Consider the following 27,075-nt stretch of genomic DNA (forward strand, 5'->3'; position numbering starts at 1 on the left):
GGTCTTATACATTGGGGTCTTATATATCGGGGTCTTATATCGGGGTCTTATACATTGGGGTCTTATATATCGGGGTCTTATATCGGGGTCTTATATATCGGGGTCTTATATATCGGGGTCTTATATCGGGGTCTTATATATCGGGGTCTTATATATCGGGGTCTTATATCGGGGTCTTATATATCGGGGTCTTATATCGGGGTCTTATATATCGGGGTCTTATACATTGGGGTCTTATATATCGGGGTCTTATATCGGGGTCTTATATATCGGGGTCTTATATATCGGGGTCTTATATCGGGGTCTTATATATCGGGGTCTTATATATCGGGGTCTTATATCGGGGTCTTATATATCGGGGTCTTATATCGGGGTCTTATATATCGGGGTCTTATACATCGGGGTCTTATATCGGGGTCTTATACATTGGGGTCTTATATATCGGGGTCTTATATCGGGGTCTTATACATCGGGGTCTTATATATCGGGGTCTTATACATCGGGGGCTTATACATTGGGGTCTTATACATCGGGGTCTTATATATCGGGGTCTTATACATCGGGGTCTTATATATCGGGGTCTTATATATCGGGGTCTTATACATCGGGGTCTTATACATCGGGGTCTTATACATCGGGGTCTTATACATCGGGGTCTTATACATCGGGGGCTTATACATCGGGGTCTTATACATCGGGGTCTTATACATCGGGGTCTTAGACATCGGGGTCTTAGACATCGGGGTCTTAGACATCGGGGTCTTATATATCGGGGTCTTATACATCGGGGTCTTATACATCGGGGGCTTATACATCGGGGTCTTATACATCGGGGTCTTATACATCGGGGTCTTATACATCGGGGTCTTATACATCGGGTTCTTATATCGGGGTCTTATACATTGGGGTCTTATACATTGGGGGCTTATACATCGGGGTCTTATACATCGGGGTCTTATACATCGGGGTCTTATACATCGGGGGCTTATACATCGGGGGCTTATACATCGGGGTCTTATACATCGGGGTCTTATACATCGGGGTCTTATATATCGGGGTCTTATACATCGGGGTCTTATATATCGGGGTCTTATATATCGGGGTCTTATACATCGGGGTCTTATACATTGTTTAGGGAATCTCCAATATATAAAACCTTATAGAAGGAAGAAGAATTGAGACACGATATCTAATCCTGCTATATAATAGTATCAGACCCCACTGACCAATCACAGCGCAGATGTCAGCCCCGCGTGTTTCACCACGTCCAGCCTGCGCCCTCGTCCATAATATTTAGGGACTTTTTACCCCATAGTTTGGACACAGACGATGATAACGTTATTTCTTTTCAGATCACAACCGTATCCACGCCACCGATGTGCTGCACGCCGTCTGGTATCTGAGCACCCAACCGATCCCAGGACTACAGACCGCCGCCTCCGACCACAGCTCCGCCAGCGACTCCGGTACCTCTCCAATTATATGGGGGCACTATATACAGTGAGGGGTTATATTATGGGGTGCTCTCTATATACAGTGAGGTGTTATATTATGGGGGTGCTCTCTATACACAGTGAGGTGTTATATTATGGGGTGCTCTCTATATACAGTGAGGTGTTATATTATGGGGTGCTCTCTATATACAGTGAGGGGTTATATTATGGGGCGCTCTCTATATACAGTGAGGGGTTGTATTATGGGGGCACTATATACAGTGAGGGGTTATATTATGGGGTGATCTCTATATACAGTGAGGGGTTATATTATGGGGGTGCTCTCTATATACAGTGAGGTGTTATATTATGGGGCGCTCTCTATATACAGTGAGGGGTTGTATTATGGGGTGCTCTCTATATACAGTGAGGTGTTATATTATGGGGGCGCTCTCTATATACAGTGAGGTGTTATATTATGGGGTGCTCTCTATATACAGTGAGGTGTTATATTATGGGGGTGCTCTCTATATACAGTAATGTGTTATATTATGGGGTGCTCTCTATATACAGTGAGGTGTTATATTATGGGGCGCTCTCTATATACAGTGAGGTGTTATATTATGGGGTGCTCTCTATATACAGTAATGTGTTATATTATGGAGTGCTCTCTATATACAGTGAGGGGTTGTATTATGGGGTGCTCTCTATATACAGTGAGGGGTTATATTATGGGGTGCTCTCTATATACAGTGAGGTGTTATATTATGGGGGCACTATATACAGTGAGGGGGTTATATTATGGGGTGCTCTCTATATACAGTGAGGTGTTATATTATGGGGTGCTCTCTATATACAGTGAGGTGTTATATTATGGGGCGCTCTCTATATACAGTGAGGGGTTATATTATGGGGGCACTATATACAGTGAGGTGTTATATTATGGGGGTGCTCTCTATATACAGTAATGTGTTATATTATGGGGTGCTCTCTATATACAGTGAGGGGTTATATTATGGGGTGCTCTCTATATACAGTGAGGTGTTATATTATGGGGCGCTCTCTATATACAGTGAGGTGTTATATTATGGGGTGCTCTCTATATACAGTGAGGTGTTATATTATGGGGTGCTCTCTATATACAGTGAGGTGTTATATTATGGGGCGCTCTCTGTATACAGTGAGGGGTTATATTATGGGGGCACTATATACAGTGAGGGGTTATATTATGGGGCGCTCTCTATATACAGTGAGGTGTTATATTATGGGGTGCTCTCTATATACAGTGAGGTGTTATATTATGGGGTGCTCTCTATATACAGTGAGGTGTTATATTATGGGGTTCTCTCTATATACAGTGAGGTGTTATATTATGGGGTGCTCTCTATATACAGTGAGGTGTTATATTATGGGGCGCTCTCTATATACAGTGAGGTGTTATATTATGGGGTGCTCTCTATATACAGTGAGGTGTTATATTATGGGGCGCTCTCTATATACAGTGAGGTGTTATATTATGGGGTGCTCTCTATATACAGTGAGGTGTTATATTATGGGGCGCTCTCTATATACAGTAAGGTGTTATATTATGGTGGCGCTCTCTATATACAGTGAGGTGTTATATTATGGGGGCGCTCTCTATATACAGTGAGGGGTTATATTATGGGGCGCTCTCTATATACAGTGAGGTGTTATATTATGGGGTGCTCTCTATATACAGTAATGTGTTATATTATGGGGGTGCTCTCTATATACAGTGAGGTGTTATATTATGGGGTGCTCTCTATATACAGTGAGGTGTTATATTATGGGGGCGCTCTCTATATACAGTGAGGGGTTATATTATGGGGCGCTCTCTATATACAGTGAGGTGTTATATTATGGGGTGCTCTCTATATACAGTGAGGTGTTATATTATGGGGGTGCTCTCTATATACAGTGAGGTGTTATATTATGGGGTGCTCTCTATATACAGTGAGGTGTTATATTATGGGGTGCTCTCTATATACAGTGAGGTGTTATATTATGGGGGTGCTCTCTATATACAGTAATGTGTTATATTATGGGGCGCTCTCTATATACAGTGAGGTGTTATATTATGGGGCGCTCTCTATATACAGTGAGGTGTTATATTATGGGGCGCTCTCTATATACAGGGAGGTGTTATATTATGGGGGTGCTCTCTATATACAGTGAGGTGTTATATTATAGGGGCGCTCTGTATATACAGTGAGGTGTTATATCATGGGGCGCTCTCTATATACAGTGAGGTGTTATATTATGGGGTGCTCTCTATATACAGTGAGGGGTTATATTATGGGGTGCTCTCTATATACAGTGAGGTGTTAAATTATGGGGTGCTCTCTATATACAGTGAGGTGTTATATTATGGGGTGCTCTCTATATACAGTAAGGTGTTATATTATGGGGTGGTCTCTATATACAGTGAGGTGTTATATTATGGGGCGCTCTCTATATACAGTGAGGTGTTATATTATGGGGGCGCTCTCTATATACAGTGATGGGTTATATTATGGGGCGCTCTCTATATACAGTGAGGTGTTATATTATGGGGTTCTCTCTATATACAGTGAGGTGTTATATTATGGGGCGCTCTCTATATACAGTAATGTGTTATATTATGGGGGTGCTCTCTATATACAGTAATGTGTTATATTATGGGGCGCTCTCTATATACAGGGAGGTGTTATATTATGGGGGTGCTCTCTATATACAGTGAGGGGTTATATTATGGGGGTGCTCTCTATATACAGTGAGGTGTTATATTATGGGGTGCTCTCTATATACAGTGAGGTGTTATATTATGGGGGTGCTCTCTATATACAGTAATGTGTTATATTATGGGGGTGCTCTCTATATACAGTGAGGTGTTATATTATGGGGGTGCTCTCTATATACAGTGAGGTGTTATATTATGGGGTGCTCTCTATATACAGTGAGGTGTTAGATTATGGGGTGCTCTCTATATACAGTGAGGTGTTATATTATGGGGGTGCTCTCTATATACAGTGAGGTGTTATATTATGGGGTGCTCTCTATATACAGGGAGGTGTTATATTATGGGGGTGCTCTCTATATACAGTGAGGTGTTATATTATGGGGTGCTCTCTATATACAGTGAGGTGTTAGATTATGGGGTGCTCTCTATATACAGTGAGGTGTTATATTATGGGGGTGCTCTCTATATACAGTGAGGTGTTATATTATGGGGGTGCTCTCTATATACAGTAATGTGTTATATTATGGGGGTGCTCTCTATATACAGTGAGGTGTTATATTATGGGGGTGCTCTCTATATACAGTGAGGTGTTATATTATGGGGTGCTCTCTATATACAGTGAGGTGTTAGATTATGGGGTGCTCTCTATATACAGTGAGGTGTTATATTATGGGGGTGCTCTCTATATACAGTGAGGTGTTATATTATGGGGTGCTCTCTATATACAGGGAGGTGTTATATTATTGGGTGCTCTCTATATACAGTGAGGTGTTATATTATGGGGTGCTCTCTATATACAGTGAGGTGTTATATTATGGGGTGCTCTCTATATACAGTGAGGTGTTATATTATGGGGGTGCTCTCTATATACAGTAATGTGTTATATTATGGGGGTGCTCTCTATATACAGTGAGGTGTTATATTATGGGGCGCTCTCTATATACAATAAGGTGTTATATTATGGGGCGCTCTCTATATACAGTGATGGGTTATATTATGGGGTGCTCTCTATATACAGTGAGGGGTTATATTATGGGGCACTCTCTATGTACAGTGAGGGGTTATATTATGGGGGTGCTCTCTATATACAGTGAGGTGTTATATTATGGGGGTGCTCTCTATATACAGTGAGGTGTTATATTATGGGGGCGCTCTCTATATACAGTGATGGGTTATATTATGGGGCGCTCTCTATATACAGTGAGGTGTTATATTATGGGGTGCTCTCTATATACAGTAATGTGTTATATTATGGGGCGCTCTCTATATACAGTGAGGTGTTATATTATGGGGTGCTCTCTATATACAGTGAGGTGTTATATTATGGGGGTGCTCTCTATACACAGTGAGGTGTTATATTATGTGGTGCTCTCTATATACATTGAGGTGTTATATTATGGGGTGCTCTCTATATACAGTAAGGTGTTATATTATGGGGTGCTCTCTATATACAGTGAGGTGTTATATTATGGGGGTGCTCTCTATACACAGTGAGGTGTTATATTATGTGGTGCTCTCTATATACAGTGAGGTGTTATATTATGGGGTGCTCTCTATATACAGTAAGGTGTTATATTATGGGGTGCTCTCTATATACAGTGAGGTGTTATATTATGGGGGTGCTCTCTATATACAGTGAGGTGTTATATTATGGGGGTGCTCTCTATATACAGTGAGGTGTTATATTATGGGGTGCTCTCTATATACAGGGAGGTGTTATATTATTGGGTGCTCTCTATATACAGTGAGGTGTTATATTATGGGGTGCTCTCTATATACAGTGAGGTGTTATATTATGGGGTGCTCTCTATATACAGTGAGGGGTTATATTATGGGGGTGCTCTCTATATACAGTAATGTCTTATATTATGGGGTGCTCTCTATATACAGTGAGGGGTTATATTATGGGGTGCTCTCTATATACAGTGAGGGGTTATATTATGGGGGTGCTCTCTATATACAGTGAGGTGTTATATTATGGGGGTGTTCTCTATATACAGTGAGGTGTTATATTATGGGGTGCTCTCTATATACAGTGAGGGGTTGTATTATGGGGGTGCTCTCTATATACAGTAATGTGTTATATTATGGGGTGCTCTCTATATACAGTGAGGTGTTATATTATGGGGGTGCTCTCTATATACATTGAGGTGTTATATTATGGGGGTGCTCTCTATATACAGTGAGGGGTTATATTATGGGGTGCTCTCTATATACAGTAAGGTGTTATATTATGGGGTGCTCTCTATATACAGTGAGGTGTTATATTATGGGGTGCTCTCTATATACAGTGAGGTGTTATATTATGGGGTGCTCTCTATATACAGTGAAGGGTTATATTATGGGGGCACTATATACAGTGAGGTGTTATATTATGGGGCGCTCTCTATATACAGTGAGGGGTTATATTATGGGGGCACTATATACAGTGAGGTGTTATATTATGGGGCGCTCTCTATATACAGTAATGTGTTATATTATGGGGTGCTCTCTATATACAGTGAGGGGTTATATTATGGGGTGCTCTCTATATACAGTGAGGTGTTATATTATGGGGCGCTCTCTATATACAGTGAGGTGTTATATTATGGGGTGCTCTCTATATACAGTGAGGGGTTATATTATGGGGGTGCTCTCTATATACAGTGAGGTGTTATATTATGGGGTGCTCTCTATATACAGTGAGGTGTTATATTATGGGGTGCTCTCTATATACAGTAATGTGTTATATTATGGGGTGCTCTCTATATACAGTGAGGTGTTATATTATGGGGCGCTCTCTATATACAGTGAGGTGTTATATTATGGGGTGCTCTCTATATACAGTGAGGTGTTATATTATGGGGGTGCTCTCTATATACAGTGAGGTGTTATATTATGGGGTGCTCTCTATATACAGTGAGGTGTTATATTATGGGGGTGCTCTCTATATACAGTGAGGTGTTATATTATGGGGTGCTCTCTATATACAGTGAGGTGTTATATTATGGGGGTGCTCTCTATATACAGTGAGGTGTTATATTATGGGGTGCTCTCTATATACAGTGAGGGGTTATTTTATGGGGGTGCTCTCTATATACAGTGAGGTGTTATATTATGGGGGCGCTCTCTATATACAGTGAGGTGTTATATTATGGGGGTGCTCTCTAAATACAGTGAGGTGTTATATTATGGGGGTGCTCTCTATATACAGTGAGGTGTTATATTATGGGGTGCTCTCTATATACAGTGAGGTGTTATATTATGGGGTGCTCTCTATATACAGTGAGGGGTTATATTATGGGGGTGCTCTCTATATACAGTAATGTGTTATATTATGGGGGTGCTCTCTATATACAGTGAGGTGTTATATTATGGGGGTGCACTCTATATACAGTGAGGGGTTATATTATGGGGTGCTCTCTATATACAGTGAGGTGTTATATTATGGGGGTGCACTCTATATACAGTGAGGGGTTATATTATGGGGTGCTCTCTATATACAGTGAGGGGTTATATTATGGGGTGCTCTCTAAATACAGTGAGGTGTTATATTATGGGGGTGCTCTCTATATACAGTAAGGTGTTATATTATGGGGGTGCTCTCTATATACAGCGAGGTGTTATATTATGGGGTGCTCTCTATATACAGTAATGTGTTATATTATGGGGGTGCTCTCTATATACAGTAATGTGTTATATTATGGGGGTGCTCTCTATATACAGTGAGGTGTTATATTATGGGGGTGCTCTCTATATACAGTGAGGTGTTATATTATGGGGTGCTCTCTATATACAGTGAGGGGTTATATTATGGGGTGCTCTCTATATACAGTGAGGTGTTATATTATGGGGGTGCACTCTATATACAGTGAGGGGTTATATTATGGGGGTGCTCTCTATATACAGCGAGGTGTTATATTATGGGGTGCTCTCTATATACAGTAATGTGTTATATTATGGGGGTGCTCTCTATATACAGTAATGTGTTATATTATGGGGGTGCTCTCTATATACAGTGAGGTGTTATATTATGGGGGTGCTCTCTATATACAGTGAGGTGTTATATTATGGGGTGCTCTCTATATACAGTGAGGTGTTATATTATGGGGGTGCTCTCTATATACAGTGAGGTGTTATATTATGGGGTGCTCTCTATATACAGTGAGGGGTTATATTATGGGGTGCTCTCTATATACAGTGAGGTGTTATATTATGGGGGCACTATACACAGTGAGGTGTTATATTATGGGGTGCTCTCTATATACAGTGAGGTGTTATATTATGGGGGCACTATACACAGTGAGGTGTTATATTATGGGGTGCTCTCTATATACAGTGAGGGGTTATATTATGGGGTGCTCTCTATATACAGTGAGGTGTTATATTATGGGGGCACTATACACAGTGAGGTGTTATATTATGGGGTGCTCTCTATATACAGTGAGGTGTTATATTATGGGGGTGCTCTCTATATACAGTAAGGTGTTATATTATGGGGCGCTCTCTATATACAGTGAGGTGTTATATTATGGGGCGCTCTCTAAATACAGTAATGTGTTATATTATGGGGGTGCTCTCTATATACAGTGAGGGGTTATATTATGGGGTGCTCTCTATATACAGTAAGATGTTATATTATGGGGTGCTCTCTATATACAGTGAGGTGTTATATTCAGGGGCGCTCTCTATATACAGTGAGGGGTTATATTATGGGGGTGCTCCCTATATACAGTGAGGTGTTATATTATGGGGGCGCTCTCTATATACAGTGAGGTGTTATATTATGGGGGTGCACTCTATATACAGTGAGGGGTTATATTATGGGGTGCTCTCTATATACAGTGAGGTGTTATATTATGGGGTGCTCTCTATATACAGTGAGGGGTTATATTATGGGGGTGCTCTCTATATACAGTGAGGTGTTATATTATGGGGTGCTCTCTATATACAGTGAGGGGTTATATTATGGGGGTGCTCTCTATATACAGTGAGGTGTTATATTATGGGGTGCTCTCTATATACAGTGAGGTGTTATATTATGGGGTGCTCTCTATATACAGTAATGTGTTATATTATGGGGTGCTCTCTATATACAGTGAGGTGTTATATTATGGGGCGCTCTCTATATACAGTGAGGTGTTATATTATGGGGTGCTCTCTATATACAGTGAGGTGTTATATTATGGGGGTGCTCTCTATATACAGTGAGGTGTTATATTATGGGGTGCTCTCTATATACAGTGAGGTGTTATATTATGGGGGTGCTCTCTATATACAGTGAGGTGTTATATTATGGGGTGCTCTCTATATACAGTGAGGTGTTATATTATGGGGGTGCTCTCTATATACAGTGAGGTGTTATATTATGGGGTGCTCTCTATATACAGTGAGGGGTTATTTTATGGGGGTGCTCTCTATATACAGTGAGGTGTTATATTATGGGGGCGCTCTCTATATACAGTGAGGTGTTATATTATGGGGGTGCTCTCTAAATACAGTGAGGTGTTATATTATGGGGGTGCTCTCTATATACAGTGAGGTGTTATATTATGGGGTGCTCTCTATATACAGTGAGGTGTTATATTATGGGGTGCTCTCTATATACAGTGAGGGGTTATATTATGGGGGTGCTCTCTATATACAGTAATGTGTTATATTATGGGGGTGCTCTCTATATACAGTGAGGTGTTATATTATGGGGGTGCACTCTATATACAGTGAGGGGTTATATTATGGGGTGCTCTCTATATACAGTGAGGTGTTATATTATGGGGGTGCACTCTATATACAGTGAGGGGTTATATTATGGGGTGCTCTCTATATACAGTGAGGGGTTATATTATGGGGTGCTCTCTAAATACAGTGAGGTGTTATATTATGGGGGTGCTCTCTATATACAGTAAGGTGTTATATTATGGGGGTGCTCTCTATATACAGCGAGGTGTTATATTATGGGGTGCTCTCTATACAGTAATGTGTTATATTATGGGGGTGCTCTCTATATACAGTAATGTGTTATATTATGGGGGTGCTCTCTATATACAGTGAGGTGTTATATTATGGGGGTGCTCTCTATATACAGTGAGGTGTTATATTATGGGGTGCTCTCTATATACAGTGAGGGGTTATATTATGGGGTGCTCTCTATATACAGTGAGGTGTTATATTATGGGGGCACTATACACAGTGAGGTGTTATATTATGGGGTGCTCTCTATATACAGTGAGGTGTTATATTATGGGGGTGCTCTCTATATACAGTAAGGTGTTATATTATGGGGCGCTCTCTATATACAGTGAGGTGTTATATTATGGGGCGCTCTCTATATACAGTGAGGTGTTATATTATGGGGTGCTCTCTATATACAGTGAGGGGTTATATTATGGGGGTGCTCTCTATATACAGTAAGGTGTTATATTATGGGGCGCTCTCTATATACAGTGAGGTGTTATATTATGGGGCGCTCTCTATATACAGTGAGGTGTTATATTATGGGGTGCTCTCTATATACAGTGAGGGGTTATATTATGGGGGTGCTCTCTATATACAGTGAGGTGTTATATTATGGGGTGCTCTCTATATACAGTGAGGTGTTATATTATGGGGTGCTCTCTATATACAGTAATGTGTTATATTATGGGGTGCTCTCTATATACAGTGAGGTGTTATATTATGGGGCGCTCTCTATATACAGTGAGGTGTTATATTATGGGGTGCTCTCTATATACAGTGAGGTGTTATATTATGGGGGTGCTCTCTATATACAGTGAGGTGTTATATTATGGGGTGCTCTCTATATACAGTGAGGTGTTATATTATGGGGGTGCTCTCTATATACAGTGAGGTGTTATATTATGGGGTGCTCTCTATATACAGTGAGGTGTTATATTATGGGGGTGCTCTCTATATACAGTGAGGTGTTATATTATGGGGTGCTCTCTATATACAGTGAGGGGTTATTTTATGGGGGTGCTCTCTATATACAGTGAGGTGTTATATTATGGGGGCGCTCTCTATATACAGTGAGGTGTTATATTATGGGGGTGCTCTCTAAATACAGTGAGGTGTTATATTATGGGGGTGCTCTCTATATACAGTGAGGTGTTATATTATGGGGTGCTCTCTATATACAGTGAGGTGTTATATTATGGGGTGCTCTCTATATACAGTGAGGGGTTATATTATGGGGGTGCTCTCTATATACAGTAATGTGTTATATTATGGGGGTGCTCTCTATATACAGTGAGGTGTTATATTATGGGGGTGCACTCTATATACAGTGAGGGGTTATATTATGGGGTGCTCTCTATATACAGTGAGGTGTTATATTATGGGGGTGCACTCTATATACAGTGAGGGGTTATATTATGGGGTGCTCTCTATATACAGTGAGGGGTTATATTATGGGGGCGCTCTCTATATACAGTGAGGGGTTATATTATGGGGGTGCTCTCTAAATACAGTGAGGTGTTATATTATGGGGTGCTCCCTATATACAGTAATGTGTTATATTATGGGGCGCTCTCTATATACAGTAATGTGTTATATTATGGGGGGCTCTCTATATACAGTGAGGGGTTATATTATGGGGTGCTCTCTATATACAGTAAGGTGTTATATTATGGGGGTGCTCTCTATATACAGCGAGGTGTTATATTATGGGGTGCTCTCTATATACAGTAATGTGTTATATTATGGGGGTGCTCTCTATATACAGTAATGTGTTATATTATGGGGGTGCTCTCTATATACAGTGAGGTGTTATATTATGGGGGTGCTCTCTATATACAGTGAGGTGTTATATTATGGGGTGCTCTCTATATACAGTGAGGGGTTATATTATGGGGTGCTCTCTATATACAGTGAGGTGTTATATTATGGGGGCACTATACACAGTGAGGTGTTATATTATGGGGTGCTCTCTATATACAGTGAGGTGTTATATTATGGGGGCACTATACACAGTGAGGTGTTATATTATGGGGTGCTCTCTATATACAGTGAGGGGTTATATTATGGGGTGCTCTCTATATACAGTGAGGTGTTATATTATGGGGGCACTATACACAGTGAGGTGTTATATTATGGGGTGCTCTCTATATACAGTGAGGTGTTATATTATGGGGGTGCTCTCTATATACAGTAAGGTGTTATATTATGGGGCGCTCTCTATATACAGTGAGGTGTTATATTATGGGGCGCTCTCTAAATACAGTAATGTGTTATATTATGGGGGTGCTCTCTATATACAGTGAGGGGTTATATTATGGGGTGCTCTCTATATACAGTAAGATGTTATATTATGGGGTGCTCTCTATATACAGTGAGGTGTTATATTCAGGGGCGCTCTCTATATACAGTGAGGGGTTATATTATGGGGGTGCTCCCTATATACAGTGAGGTGTTATATTATGGGGGCGCTCTCTATATACAGTGAGGTGTTATATTATGGGGGTGCACTCTATATACAGTGAGGGGTTATATTATGGGGTGCTCTCTATATACAGTGAGGTGTTATATTATGGGGGTGCACTCTATATACAGTGAGGTGTTATATTCAGGGGCGCTCTCTATATACAGTGAGGGGTTATATTATGGGGGTGCTCCCTATATACAGTGAGGTGTTATATTATGGGGGTGCACTCTATATACAGTGAGGGGTTATATTATGGGGTGCTCTCTATATACAGTGAGGTGTTATATTATGGGGGTGCACTCTATATACAGTGAGGGGTTATATTATGGGGTGCTCTCTATATACAGTGAGGGGTTATATTATGGGGGTGCACTCTATATACAGTGAGGGGTTATATTATGGGGTGCTCTCTATATACAGTGAGGTGTTATATTATGGGGTGCTCTCTATATACAGTGAGGTGTTATATTATGGGGTGCTCTCTATATACAGTAAGGTGTTATATTATGGGGTGCTCTCTATATACAGTGAGGTGTTATATTATGGGGTGCTCTCTATATACAGTAATGTGTTATATTATGGGGTGCTCTCTATATACAGTGAGGTGTTATATTATGGGGTGCTCTCTATATACAGTGAGGTGTTATATTATGGGGTGCTCTCTATATACAGTAAGGTGTTATATTATGGGGTGCTCTCTATATACAGTGAGGTGTTATATTATGGCGGCGCTCTCTATATACAGTGAGGTGTTATATTATGGGGTGCTCTCTATATACAGTGAGGTGTTATATTATGGGGTGCTCTCTATATACAGTAAGGTGTTATATTATGGGGTGCTCTCTATATACAGTGAGGTGTTATATTATGGCGGCGCTCTCTATATACAGTGAGGTGTTATATTATGGGGGCGCTCTCTATATACAGTGAGGGGTTATATTATGGGGTGCTCTCTATATACAGTGAGGGGTTATATTATGGGGTGCTTACTATATACAGTGAGGGGTTATATTATGGGGTGCTCTCTATATACAGTGAGGGGTTATATTATGGGGTGCTCTCTATATACAGTGAGGGGTTATATTATGGGGTGCTCTCTATATACAGTAATGTGTTATATTATGGGGGTGCTCTCTATATACAGGGAGGTGTTATATTATGGGGCGCTCTCTATATACAGTAATGTGTTATATTATGGGGTGCTCTCTATATACAGTGAGGGGTTATATTATGGGGTGCTCTCTATATACAGTGAGGGGTTATATTATGGGGGTGCACTCTATATACAGTGAGGTCTTATATTATGGGGGTGCACTCTATATACAGTGAGGGGTTATATTATGGGGTGCTCTCTATATACAGTGAGGTGTTATATTATGGGGGTGCACTCTATATACAGTGAGGTCTTATATTATGGGGTGCTCTCTATATACAGTGAGGTGTTATATTATGGGGCGCTCTCTATATACAGTAATGTGTTATATTATGGGGGTGCTCTCTATATACAGTGAGGTGTTATATTGTGGGGTGCTCTCTATATACAGTGAGGTGTTATATTATGGGGTGCTCTCTATATACAGTGAGGTGTTATATTATGGGGTGCTCTCTATATACATTGAGGTGTTATATTATGGGGGTGCTCTCTATATACAGTAAGGTGTTATATTATGGGGTGCTCTCTATATACAGGGAGGTGTTATATTATGGGGTGCTCTCTATATACAGTGAGGTGTTATATTATGGGGTGCTCTCTATATACAGTGAGGGGTTATATTATGGGGGTGCTCTCTATATACAGTAATGTGTTATATTATGGGGGTGCTCTCTATATACAGTGAGGTGTTATATTATGGGGGTGCACTCTATATACAGTGAGGGGTTATATTATGGGGTGCTCTCTATATACAGTGAGGTGTTATATTATGGGGGTGCACTCTATATACAGTGAGGGGTTATATTATGGGGTGCTCTCTATATACAGTGAGGGGTTATATTATGGGGTGCTCTCTAAATACAGTGAGGTGTTATATTATGGGGGTGCTCTCTATATACAGTAAGGTGTTATATTATGGGGGTGCTCTCTATATACAGCGAGGTGTTATATTATGGGGTGCTCTCTATACAGTAATGTGTTATATTATGGGGGTGCTCTCTATATACAGTAATGTGTTATATTATGGGGGTGCTCTCTATATACAGTGAGGTGTTATATTATGGGGGTGCTCTCTATATACAGTGAGGTGTTATATTATGGGGTGCTCTCTATATACAGTGAGGGGTTATATTATGGGGTGCTCTCTATATACAGTGAGGTGTTATATTATGGGGGCACTATACACAGTGAGGTGTTATATTATGGGGTGCTCTCTATATACAGTGAGGTGTTATATTATGGGGGTGCTCTCTATATACAGTAAGGTGTTATATTATGGGGCGCTCTCTATATACAGTGAGGTGTTATATTATGGGGCGCTCTCTATATACAGTGAGGTGTTATATTATGGGGTGCTCTCTATATACAGTGAGGGGTTATATTATGGGGGTGCTCTCTATATACAGTAAGGTGTTATATTATGGGGCGCTCTCTATATACAGTGAGGTGTTATATTATGGGGCGCTCTCTATATACAGTGAGGTGTTATATTATGGGGTGCTCTCTATATACAGTGAGGGGTTATATTATGGGGGTGCTCTCTATATACAGTGAGGTGTTATATTATGGGGTGCTCTCTATATACAGTGAGGTGTTATATTATGGGGTGCTCTCTATATACAGTAATGTGTTATATTATGGGGTGCTCTCTATATACAGTGAGGTGTTATATTATGGGGCGCTCTCTATATACAGTGAGGTGTTATATTATGGGGTGCTCTCTATATACAGTGAGGTGTTATATTATGGGGGTGCTCTCTATATACAGTGAGGTGTTATATTATGGGGTGCTCTCTATATACAGTGAGGTGTTATATTATGGGGGTGCTCTCTATATACAGTGAGGTGTTATATTATGGGGTGCTCTCTATATACAGTGAGGTGTTATATTATGGGGGTGCTCTCTATATACAGTGAGGTGTTATATTATGGGGTGCTCTCTATATACAGTGAGGGGTTATTTTATGGGGGTGCTCTCTATATACAGTGAGGTGTTATATTATGGGGGCGCTCTCTATATACAGTGAGGTGTTATATTATGGGGGTGCTCTCTAAATACAGTGAGGTGTTATATTATGGGGGTGCTCTCTATATACAGTGAGGTGTTATATTATGGGGTGCTCTCTATATACAGTGAGGTGTTATATTATGGGGTGCTCTCTATATACAGTGAGGGGTTATATTATGGGGGTGCTCTCTATATACAGTAATGTGTTATATTATGGGGGTGCTCTCTATATACAGTGAGGGGTTATATTATGGGGTGCTCTCTATATACAGTGAGGTGTTATATTATGGGGGTGCACTCTATATACAGTGAGGGGTTATATTATGGGGTGCTCTCTATATACAGTGAGGGGTTATATTATGGGGGTGCACTCTATATACAGTGAGGGGTTATATTATGGGGTGCTCTCTATATACAGTGAGGTGTTATATTATGGGGTGCTCTCTATATACAGTGAGGTGTTATATTATGGGGTGCTCTCTATATACAGTAAGGTGTTATATTATGGGGTGCTCTCTATATACAGTGAGGTGTTATATTATGGGGTGCTCTCTATATACAGTAATGTGTTATATTATGGGGTGCTCTCTATATACAGTGAGGTGTTATATTATGGGGTGCTCTCTATATACAGTGAGGTGTTATATTATGGGGTGCTCTCTATATACAGTAAGGTGTTATATTATGGGGTGCTCTCTATATACAGTGAGGTGTTATATTATGGCGGCGCTCTCTATATACAGTGAGGTGTTATATTATGGGGTGCTCTCTATATACAGTGAGGTGTTATATTATGGGGTGCTCTCTATATACAGTAAGGTGTTATATTATGGGGTGCTCTCTATATACAGTGAGGTGTTATATTATGGCGGCGCTCTCTATATACAGTGAGGTGTTATATTATGGGGGCGCTCTCTATATACAGTGAGGGGTTATATTATGGGGTGCTCTCTATATACAGTGAGGGGTTATATTATGGGGTGCTTACTATATACAGTGAGGGGTTATATTATGGGGTGCTCTCTATATACAGTGAGGGGTTATATTATGGGGTGCTCTCTATATACAGTGAGGGGTTATATTATGGGGTGCTCTCTATATACAGTAATGTGTTATATTATGGGGGTGCTCTCTATATACAGGGAGGTGTTATATTATGGGGCGCTCTCTATATACAGTAATGTGTTATATTATGGGGTGCTCTCTATATACAGTGAGGGGTTATATTATGGGGTGCTCTCTATATACAGTGAGGGGTTATATTATGGGGGTGCACTCTATATACAGTGAGGTCTTATATTATGGGGGTGCACTCTATATACAGTGAGGGGTTATATTATGGGGTGCTCTCTATATACAGTGAGGTGTTATATTATGGGGGTGCACTCTATATACAGTGAGGTCTTATATTATGGGGTGCTCTCTATATACAGTGAGGTGTTATATTATGGGGCGCTCTCTATATACAGTAATGTGTTATATTATGGGGGTGCTCTCTATATACAGTGAGGTGTTATATTGTGGGGTGCTCTCTATATACAGTGAGGTGTTATATTATGGGGTGCTCTCTATATACAGTGAGGTGTTATATTATGGGGTGCTCTCTATATACATTGAGGTGTTATATTATGGGGGTGCTCTCTATATACAGTAAGGTGTTATATTATGGGGTGCTCTCTATATACAGGGAGGTGTTATATTATGGGGTGCTCTCTATATACAGTGAGGTGTTATATTATGGGGTGCTCTCTATATACAGTGAGGGGTTATATTATGGGGGTGCTCTCTATATACAGTAATGTGTTATATTATGGGGGTGCTCTCTATATACAGTGAGGTGTTATATTATGGGGGTGCACTCTATATACAGTGAGGGGTTATATTATGGGGTGCTCTCTATATACAGTGAGGTGTTATATTATGGGGGTGCACTCTATATACAGTGAGGGGTTATATTATGGGGTGCTCTCTATATACAGTGAGGGGTTATATTATGGGGTGCTCTCTAAATACAGTGAGGTGTTATATTATGGGGGTGCTCTCTATATACAGTAAGGTGTTATATTATGGGGGTGCTCTCTATATACAGCGAGGTGTTATATTATGGGGTGCTCTCTATACAGTAATGTGTTATATTATGGGGGTGCTCTCTATATACAGTAATGTGTTATATTATGGGGGTGCTCTCTATATACAGTGAGGTGTTATATTATGGGGGTGCTCTCTATATACAGTGAGGTGTTATATTATGGGGTGCTCTCTATATACAGTGAGGGGTTATATTATGGGGTGCTCTCTATATACAGTGAGGTGTTATATTATGGGGGCACTATACACAGTGAGGTGTTATATTATGGGGTGCTCTCTATATACAGTGAGGTGTTATATTATGGGGGTGCTCTCTATATACAGTAAGGTGTTATATTATGGGGCGCTCTCTATATACAGTGAGGTGTTATATTATGGGGCGCTCTCTATATACAGTGAGGTGTTATATTATGGGGTGCTCTCTATATACAGTGAGGGGTTATATTATGGGGGTGCTCTCTATATACAGTAAGGTGTTATATTATGGGGCGCTCTCTATATACAGTGAGGTGTTATATTATGGGGCGCTCTCTATATACAGTGAGGTGTTATATTATGGGGTGCTCTCTATATACAGTGAGGGGTTATATTATGGGGGTGCTCTCTATATACAGTGAGGTGTTATATTATGGGGTGCTCTCTATATACAGTGAGGTGTTATATTATGGGGTGCTCTCTATATACAGTAATGTGTTATATTATGGGGTGCTCTCTATATACAGTGAGGTGTTATATTATGGGGCGCTCTCTATATACAGTGAGGTGTTATATTATGGGGTGCTCTCTATATACAGTGAGGTGTTATATTATGGGGGTGCTCTCTATATACAGTGAGGTGTTATATTATGGGGTGCTCTCTATATACAGTGAGGTGTTATATTATGGGGGTGCTCTCTATATACAGTGAGGTGTTATATTATGGGGTGCTCTCTATATACAGTGAGGTGTTATATTATGGGGGTGCTCTCTATATACAGTGAGGTGTTATATTATGGGGTGCTCTCTATATACAGTGAGGGGTTATTTTATGGGGGTGCTCTCTATATACAGTGAGGTGTTATATTATGGGGGCGCTCTCTATATACAGTGAGGTGTTATATTATGGGGGTGCTCTCTAAATACAGTGAGGTGTTATATTATGGGGGTGCTCTCTATATACAGTGAGGTGTTATATTATGGGGTGCTCTCTATATACAGTGAGGTGTTATATTATGGGGTGCTCTCTATATACAGTGAGGGGTTATATTATGGGGGTGCTCTCTATATACAGTAATGTGTTATATTATGGGGGTGCTCTCTATATACAGTGAGGTGTTATATTATGGGGGTGCACTCTATATACAGTGAGGGGTTATATTATGGGGTGCTCTCTATATACAGTGAGGTGTTATATTATGGGGGTGCACTCTATATACAGTGAGGGGTTATATTATGGGGTGCTCTCTATATACAGTGAGGGGTTATATTATGGGGGCGCTCTCTATATACAGTGAGGGGTTATATTATGGGGGTGCTCTCTAAATACAGTGAGGTGTTATATTATGGGGTGCTCCCTATATACAGTAATGTGTTATATTATGGGGCGCTCTCTATATACAGTAATGTGTTATATTATGGGGGGCTCTCTATATACAGTGAGGGGTTATATTATGGGGTGCTCTCTATATACAGTAAGGTGTTATATTATGGGGGTGCTCTCTATATACAGCGAGGTGTTATATTATGGGGTGCTCTCTATATACAGTAATGTGTTATATTATGGGGGTGCTCTCTATATACAGTAATGTGTTATATTATGGGGGTGCTCTCTATATACAGTGAGGTGTTATATTATGGGGGTGCTCTCTATATACAGTGAGGTGTTATATTATGGGGTGCTCTCTATATACAGTGAGGGGTTATATTATGGGGTGCTCTCTATATACAGTGAGGTGTTATATTATGGGGGCACTATACACAGTGAGGTGTTATATTATGGGGTGCTCTCTATATACAGTGAGGTGTTATATTATGGGGGCACTATACACAGTGAGGTGTTATATTATGGGGTGCTCTCTATATACAGTGAGGGGTTATATTATGGGGTGCTCTCTATATACAGTGAGGTGTTATATTATGGGGGCACTATACACAGTGAGGTGTTATATTATGGGGTGCTCTCTATATACAGTGAGGTGTTATATTATGGGGGTGCTCTCTATATACAGTAAGGTGTTATATTATGGGGCGCTCTCTATATACAGTGAGGTGTTATATTATGGGGCGCTCTCTAAATACAGTAATGTGTTATATTATGGGGGTGCTCTCTATATACAGTGAGGGGTTATATTATGGGGTGCTCTCTATATACAGTAAGATGTTATATTATGGGGTGCTCTCTATATACAGTGAGGTGTTATATTCAGGGGCGCTCTCTATATACAGTGAGGGGTTATATTATGGGGGTGCTCCCTATATACAGTGAGGTGTTATATTATGGGGGCGCTCTCTATATACAGTGAGGTGTTATATTATGGGGGTGCACTCTATATACAGTGAGGGGTTATATTATGGGGTGCTCTCTATATACAGTGAGGTGTTATATTATGGGGGTGCACTCTATATACAGTGAGGTGTTATATTCAGGGGCGCTCTCTATATACAGTGAGGGGTTATATTATGGGGGTGCTCCCTATATACAGTGAGGTGTTATATTATGGGGGTGCACTCTATATACAGTGAGGGGTTATATTATGGGGTGCTCTCTATATACAGTGAGGTGTTATATTATGGGGGTGCACTCTATATACAGTGAGGGGTTATATTATGGGGTGCTCTCTATATACAGTGAGGGGTTATATTATGGGGGTGCACTCTATATACAGTGAGGGGTTATATTATGGGGTGCTCTCTATATACAGTGAGGTGTTATATTATGGGGTGCTCTCTATATACAGTGAGGTGTTATATTATGGGGTGCTCTCTATATACAGTAAGGTGTTATATTATGGGGTGCTCTCTATATACAGTGAGGTGTTATATTATGGGGTGCTCTCTATATACAGTAATGTGTTATATTATGGGGTGCTCTCTATATACAGTGAGGTGTTATATTATGGGGTGCTCTCTATATACAGTGAGGTGTTATATTATGGGGTGCTCTCTATATACAGTAAGGTGTTATATTATGGGGTGCTCTCTATATACAGTGAGGTGTTATATTATGGCGGCGCTCTCTATATACAGTGAGGTGTTATATTATGGGGTGCTCTCTATATACAGTGAGGTGTTATATTATGGGGTGCTCTCTATATACAGTAAGGTGTTATATTATGGGGTGCTCTCTATATACAGTGAGGTGTTATATTATGGCGGCGCTCTCTATATACAGTGAGGTGTTATATTATGGGGGCGCTCTCTATATACAGTGAGGGGTTATATTATGGGGTGCTCTCTATATACAGTGAGGGGTTATATTATGGGGTGCTTACTATATACAGTGAGGGGTTATATTATGGGGTGCTCTCTATATACAGTGAGGGGTTATATTATGGGGTGCTCTCTATATACAGTGAGGGGTTATATTATGGGGTGCTCTCTATATACAGTAATGTGTTATATTATGGGGGTGCTCTCTATATACAGGGAGGTGTTATATTATGGGGCGCTCTCTATATACAGTAATGTGTTATATTATGGGGTGCTCTCTATATACAGTGAGGGGTTATATTATGGGGTGCTCTCTATATACAGTGAGGGGTTATATTATGGGGGTGCACTCTATATACAGTGAGGTCTTATATTATGGGGGTGCACTCTATATACAGTGAGGGGTTATATTATGGGGTGCTCTCTATATACAGTGAGGTGTTATATTATGGGGGTGCACTCTATATACAGTGAGGTCTTATATTATGGGGTGCTCTCTATATACAGTGAGGTGTTATATTATGGGGCGCTCTCTATATACAGTAATGTGTTATATTATGGGGGTGCTCTCTATATACAGTGAGGTGTTATATTGTGGGGTGCTCTCTATATACAGTGAGGTGTTATATTATGGGGTGCTCTCTATATACAGTGAGGTGTTATATTATGGGGTGCTCTCTATATACATTGAGGTGTTATATTATGGGGGTGCTCTCTATATACAGTAAGGTGTTATATTATGGGGTGCTCTCTATATACAGGGAGGTGTTATATTATGGGGTGCTCTCTATATACAGTGAGGTGTTATATTATGGGGTGCTCTCTATATACAGTGAGGGGTTATATTATGGGGGTGCTCTCTATATACAGTGAGGGGTTATATTATGGGGTGCTCTCTATATACAGTGAGGGGTTATATTATGGGGGTGCTCTCTATATACAGTGAGGTGTTATATTATGGGGCGCTCTCTATATACAGTGAGGGGTTATATTATGGGGGTGCTCTCTATATACAGTAATGTGTTATATTATGGCGGCGCTCTCTATATACAGTGAGGTGTTATATTATGGGGCGCTCTCTATATACAGTGAGGTGTTATATTATGGGGGTGCTCTCTATATACAGTGAGGTGTTATATTATGGGGTGCTCTCTATATACAGTGAGGGGTTATATTATGGGGTGCTCTCTATATACAGTGAGGTGTTATATTATGGGGTGCTCCCTATATACAGTGAGGTGTTATATTATGGGGGCGCTCTCTATATACAGTAAGGTGTTATATTATGGGGTGCTCTCTATATACAGTGAGGGGTTATATTATGGGGGTGCTCTCTATATACAGTGAGGTGTTATATTATGGGGGTGCTCTCTATATACAGTGAGGTGTTATATTATGGGGGTGCTCTCTATATACAGTGAGGTGTTATATTATGGGGTGCTCTCTATATACAGTAAAGTGTTATATTATGGGGGCGCTCTCTATATACAGTGAGGTGTTATATTATGGGGCGCTCTCTATATACAGTAATGTGTTATATTATGGGGGTGCTCTCTATATACAGTGAGGTGTTATATTATGGGGCGCTCTCTATATACAGTGAGGTGTTATATTATGGGGTGCTCTCTATATACAGTAATGTGTTATATTATGGGGGTGCTCTCTATATACAGTAATGTGTTATATTATGGGGGTGCTCTCTATATACAGTAATGTGTTATATTATGGGGTGCTCTCTATATACAGTGAGGTGTTATATTATGGGGTGCTCTCTATATACAGTGAGGTGTTATATTATGGGGCGCTCTCTATATACAGTGAGGTGTTATATTATGGGGCGCTCTCTATATACAGTAATGTGTTATATTATGGGGGCGCTCTCTATATACAGTAATGTGTTATATTATGGGGTGCTCTCTATATACAGTGAGGTGTTATATTATGGGGTGCTCTCTATATACAGTGAGGTGTTATATTATGGGGCGCTCTCTATATACAGTGAGGTGTTATATTATGGGGTGCTCTCTATATACAGTGAGGGGTTATATTATGGGGGTGCTCTCTATATACAGTAAGGTGTTATATTATGGGGTGCTCTCTATATACAGTGAGGTGTAATATTATGGGGTGCTCTCTATATACAGTGAGGTGTTATATTATGGGGTGCTCTCTATATACAGTGAGGGGTTATATTATGGGGCGCTCTCTATATACAGTGAGGTGTTATATTATGGGGTGCTCTCTATATACAGTGAGGTGTTATATTATGGGGTGCTCTCTATATACAGTGAGGTGTTATATTATGGGGTGCTCTCTATATACAGTGAGGTGTTATATTATGGGGGCACTATATACAGTGAGGGGTTATATTATGGGGCGCTCTCTATACACAGTGAGGTGTTATATTATGGGGTGCTCTCTATATACAGTGAGGTGTTATATTATGGTTTGCTCTCTATATACAGTGAGGGGTTATATTATGGGGTGCTCTCTATATACAGTGAGGTGTTATATTATGGGGGCGCTTTCTATATACAGTGAGGTGTTATATTATGGGGCGCTCTCTATATACAGTGAGGTGTTATATTATGGGGTGATCTCTATATACAGTGAGGGGTTATATTATGGGGCGCTCTCTATATACAGGGAGGTGTTATATTATGGGGTGCTCTCTATATACAGTAATGTGTTATATTATGGGGGTGCTCTCTATATACAGTGAGGTGTTATATTATGGGGGTGCTCTCTATACACAGTGAGGTGTTATATTATGGGGTGCTCTCTATATACAGTAAGGTGTTATATTATGGGGGCGCTCTCTATATACAGTAAGGTGTTATATTATGGGGTGCTCTCTATATACAGTGAGGTGTTATATTATGGGGCGCTCTCTATATACAGTGAGGTGTTATATTATGGGGTTCTCTCTATATACAGTGAGGTGTTATATTATGGGGTGCTCTCTATATACAGTGAGGTGTTATATTATGGGGTGCTCTCTATATACAGTAATGTGTTATATTATGGGGCGCTCTCTATATACAGTGAGGTGGTATATTATGGGGTGCTCTCTATATACAGTGAGGTGTTATATTATGGGGGTGCTCTCTATATACAGTGAGGTGTTATATTATGGGGTGCTCTCTATATACAGTGAGGTGTTATATTATGGGGGCGCTCTCTATATACAGTGAGGGGTTATATTATGGGGGCGCTCTCTATATACAGTGAGGTGTTATATTATGGGGTGCTCTCTATATACAGTAAGGTGTTATATTATGGGGGCGCTCTCTATATACAGTGAGGGGTTATATTTTGGGGGCGCTCTCTATATACAGTGAGGTGTTATATTATGGGGTGCTCTCTATATACAGTGAGGGGTTATATTATGGGGTGCTCTCTATATAAAGTGAGGTGTTATATTATGGGGTGCTCTCTATATACAGTGAGGGGTTATATTATGGGGGTGCACTCTATATACAGTGAGGTGTTATATTATGGGGCGCTCTCTATATACAGTGAGGTGTTATATTATGGGGTGCTCTCTATATACAGTAATGTGTTATATTATGGGGCGCTCTCTATATACAGTAATGTGTTATATTATGGGGGTGCTCTCTATATACAGTGAGGTGTTATATTATGGGGTGCTCTCTATATACAGTGAGGTGTTATATTATGGGGCGCTCTCTATAAACAGTGAGGTGTTATATTATGGGGGTGCTCTCTATATACAGTGAGGTGTTATATTATGGGGGTGCTCTCTATATACAGTAATGTATTATATTATGGGGGTGCTCTCTATATACAGTGAGGTGTTATATTATGGGGGTGCTCTCTATATACAGTGAGGTGTTATATTATGGGGTGCTCTCTATATACAGTGAGGTGTTTTATTATGGGGTGCTCTCTATATACAGTGAGGTGTTATATTATGGGGCGCTCTCTATATACAGTAATGTGTTATATTATGGGGTGCTCTCTTTACACAGTGAGGTGTTATATTATGGGGCGCTCTCTATATACAGTAAGGTGTTATATTATGGGGCGCTCTCTATATACAGTAAGGTGTTATATTATGGGGGTGCTCTCTATATACAGTGAGGTGTTATATTATGGGGTGCTCTCTATATACAGTGAGGGGTTATATTATGGGGTGCTCTCTATATACAGTAATGTGTTATATTATGGGGGTGCTCTCTATATACAGTAATGTGTTATATTATGGGGGTGCTCTCTATATACAGTGAGGTGTTATATTATGGGGTGCTCTCTATATACAGTGAGGGGTTATATTATGGGGTGCTCTCTATATACAGTAAGGTGTTATATTATGGGGGTGCTCTCTATATACAGTAATGTGTTATATTATGGGGTGCTCTCTATATACAGTGAGGTGTTATATTATGGGGCGCTCTCTATATACAGTGAGGTGTTATATTATGGGGTGCTCTCTATATACAGTAATGTGTTATATTATGGGGGTGCTCTCTATATACAGTAATGTGTTATATTATGGGGGTGCTCTCTATATACAGTGAGGTGTTATATTATGGGGGTGCTCTCTATATACAGTGAGGTGTTATATTATGGGGGTGCTCTCTATATACAGTGAGGTGTTATATTATGGGGGTGCTCTCTATATACAGTAAGATGTTATATTATGGGGGTGCTCTCTATATACAGTGAGGTGTTATATTATGGGGTGCTCTCTATATACAGTGAGGTGTTATATTATGGGGTGCTCTCTATATACAGTGAGGTGTTATATTATGGGGTGCTCTCTATATACAGTGAGGTGTTATATTATGGGGCGCTCTCTATATACAGTGAGGTGTTATATTATGGGGGCGCTCTCTATATACAGTGAGGTGTTATATTATGGGGGCGCTCTCTATATACAGTAAGGTGTTATATTATGGCGGCGCTCTCTATATACAGTGAGGTGTTATATTATGGGGTGCTCTCTATATACAGTGAGGTGTTATATTATGGGGTGCTCTCTATATACAGTAAGGTGTTATATTATGGGGCGCTCTCTATATACAGTGAGGGGTTATATTATGGGGCGCTCTCTATATACAGTGAGGTGTTATATTATGGGGCGCTCTCTATATACAGTGAGGTGTTATATTATGGGGGCGCTCTCTATATACAGTAAGGTGTTATATTATGGCGGCGCTCTCTATATACAGTGAGGTGTTATATTATGGGGTGCTCTCTATATACAGTGAGGGGTTATATTATGGGGCGCTCTCTATATACAGTAAGGGGTTATATTATGGGGCGCTCTCTATATACAGTAAGGTGTTATATTATGGGGCGCTCTCTATATACAGTGAGGGTTTTTATTATTGGGCGCTCTCTATATACAGTGAGGGGTTATATTATGGGGCGCTCTCTATATACAGTGAGGTGTTATATTATGGGGGTGCTCTCTATATACAGTGAGGGGTTATATTATGGGGGTGCTCTCTATATACAGTGAGGTGTTATATTATGGGGGTGCTCTCTATATACAGTGAGGGGTTATATTATGGGGCGCTCTCTATATACAGTGAGGTGTTATATTATGGGGGTGCTCTCTATATACAGTGAGGTGTTATATTATGGGGTGCTCTCTATATACAGTGAGGTGTTATATTATGGGGTGCTCTCTATATACAGTGAGGTGTTATATTATGGGGTGCTCTCTATATACAGTGAGGTGTTATATTATGGGGCGCTCTCTATATACAGTGAGGTGTTATATTATAGGGGTGCTCTCTATATACAGTGAGGGGTTATATTATGGGGTGCTCTCTATATACAGTGAGGTGTTATATTATGGGGTGCTCTCTATACACA

General features: G+C 40.3%; 1 protein-coding gene across 1 annotated transcript in view; it reads left to right on the forward strand.

Moving 5' to 3' along the window:
- LOC130313382 (cGMP-inhibited 3',5'-cyclic phosphodiesterase 3A-like) overlaps window positions 1-27,075 on the forward strand; it is a gene marked incomplete at both ends in the record, with an annotated part of 57,970 nt that overhangs the window by 12,013 nt on the left and 18,882 nt on the right. Inside the window, one exon of the mRNA XM_056552642.1 lies at window positions 1,353-1,466. Within this exon, the coding sequence (XP_056408617.1) occupies window positions 1,353-1,466 (114 nt within the window). The remainder of the gene's footprint in view (window positions 1-1,352; window positions 1,467-27,075) is intronic.

This window comes from Hyla sarda, unplaced genomic scaffold, assembly GCF_029499605.1.
Source record: "Hyla sarda isolate aHylSar1 unplaced genomic scaffold, aHylSar1.hap1 scaffold_1757, whole genome shotgun sequence".
NCBI classification, from domain to species: Eukaryota; Metazoa; Chordata; class Amphibia; order Anura; family Hylidae; genus Hyla; species Hyla sarda.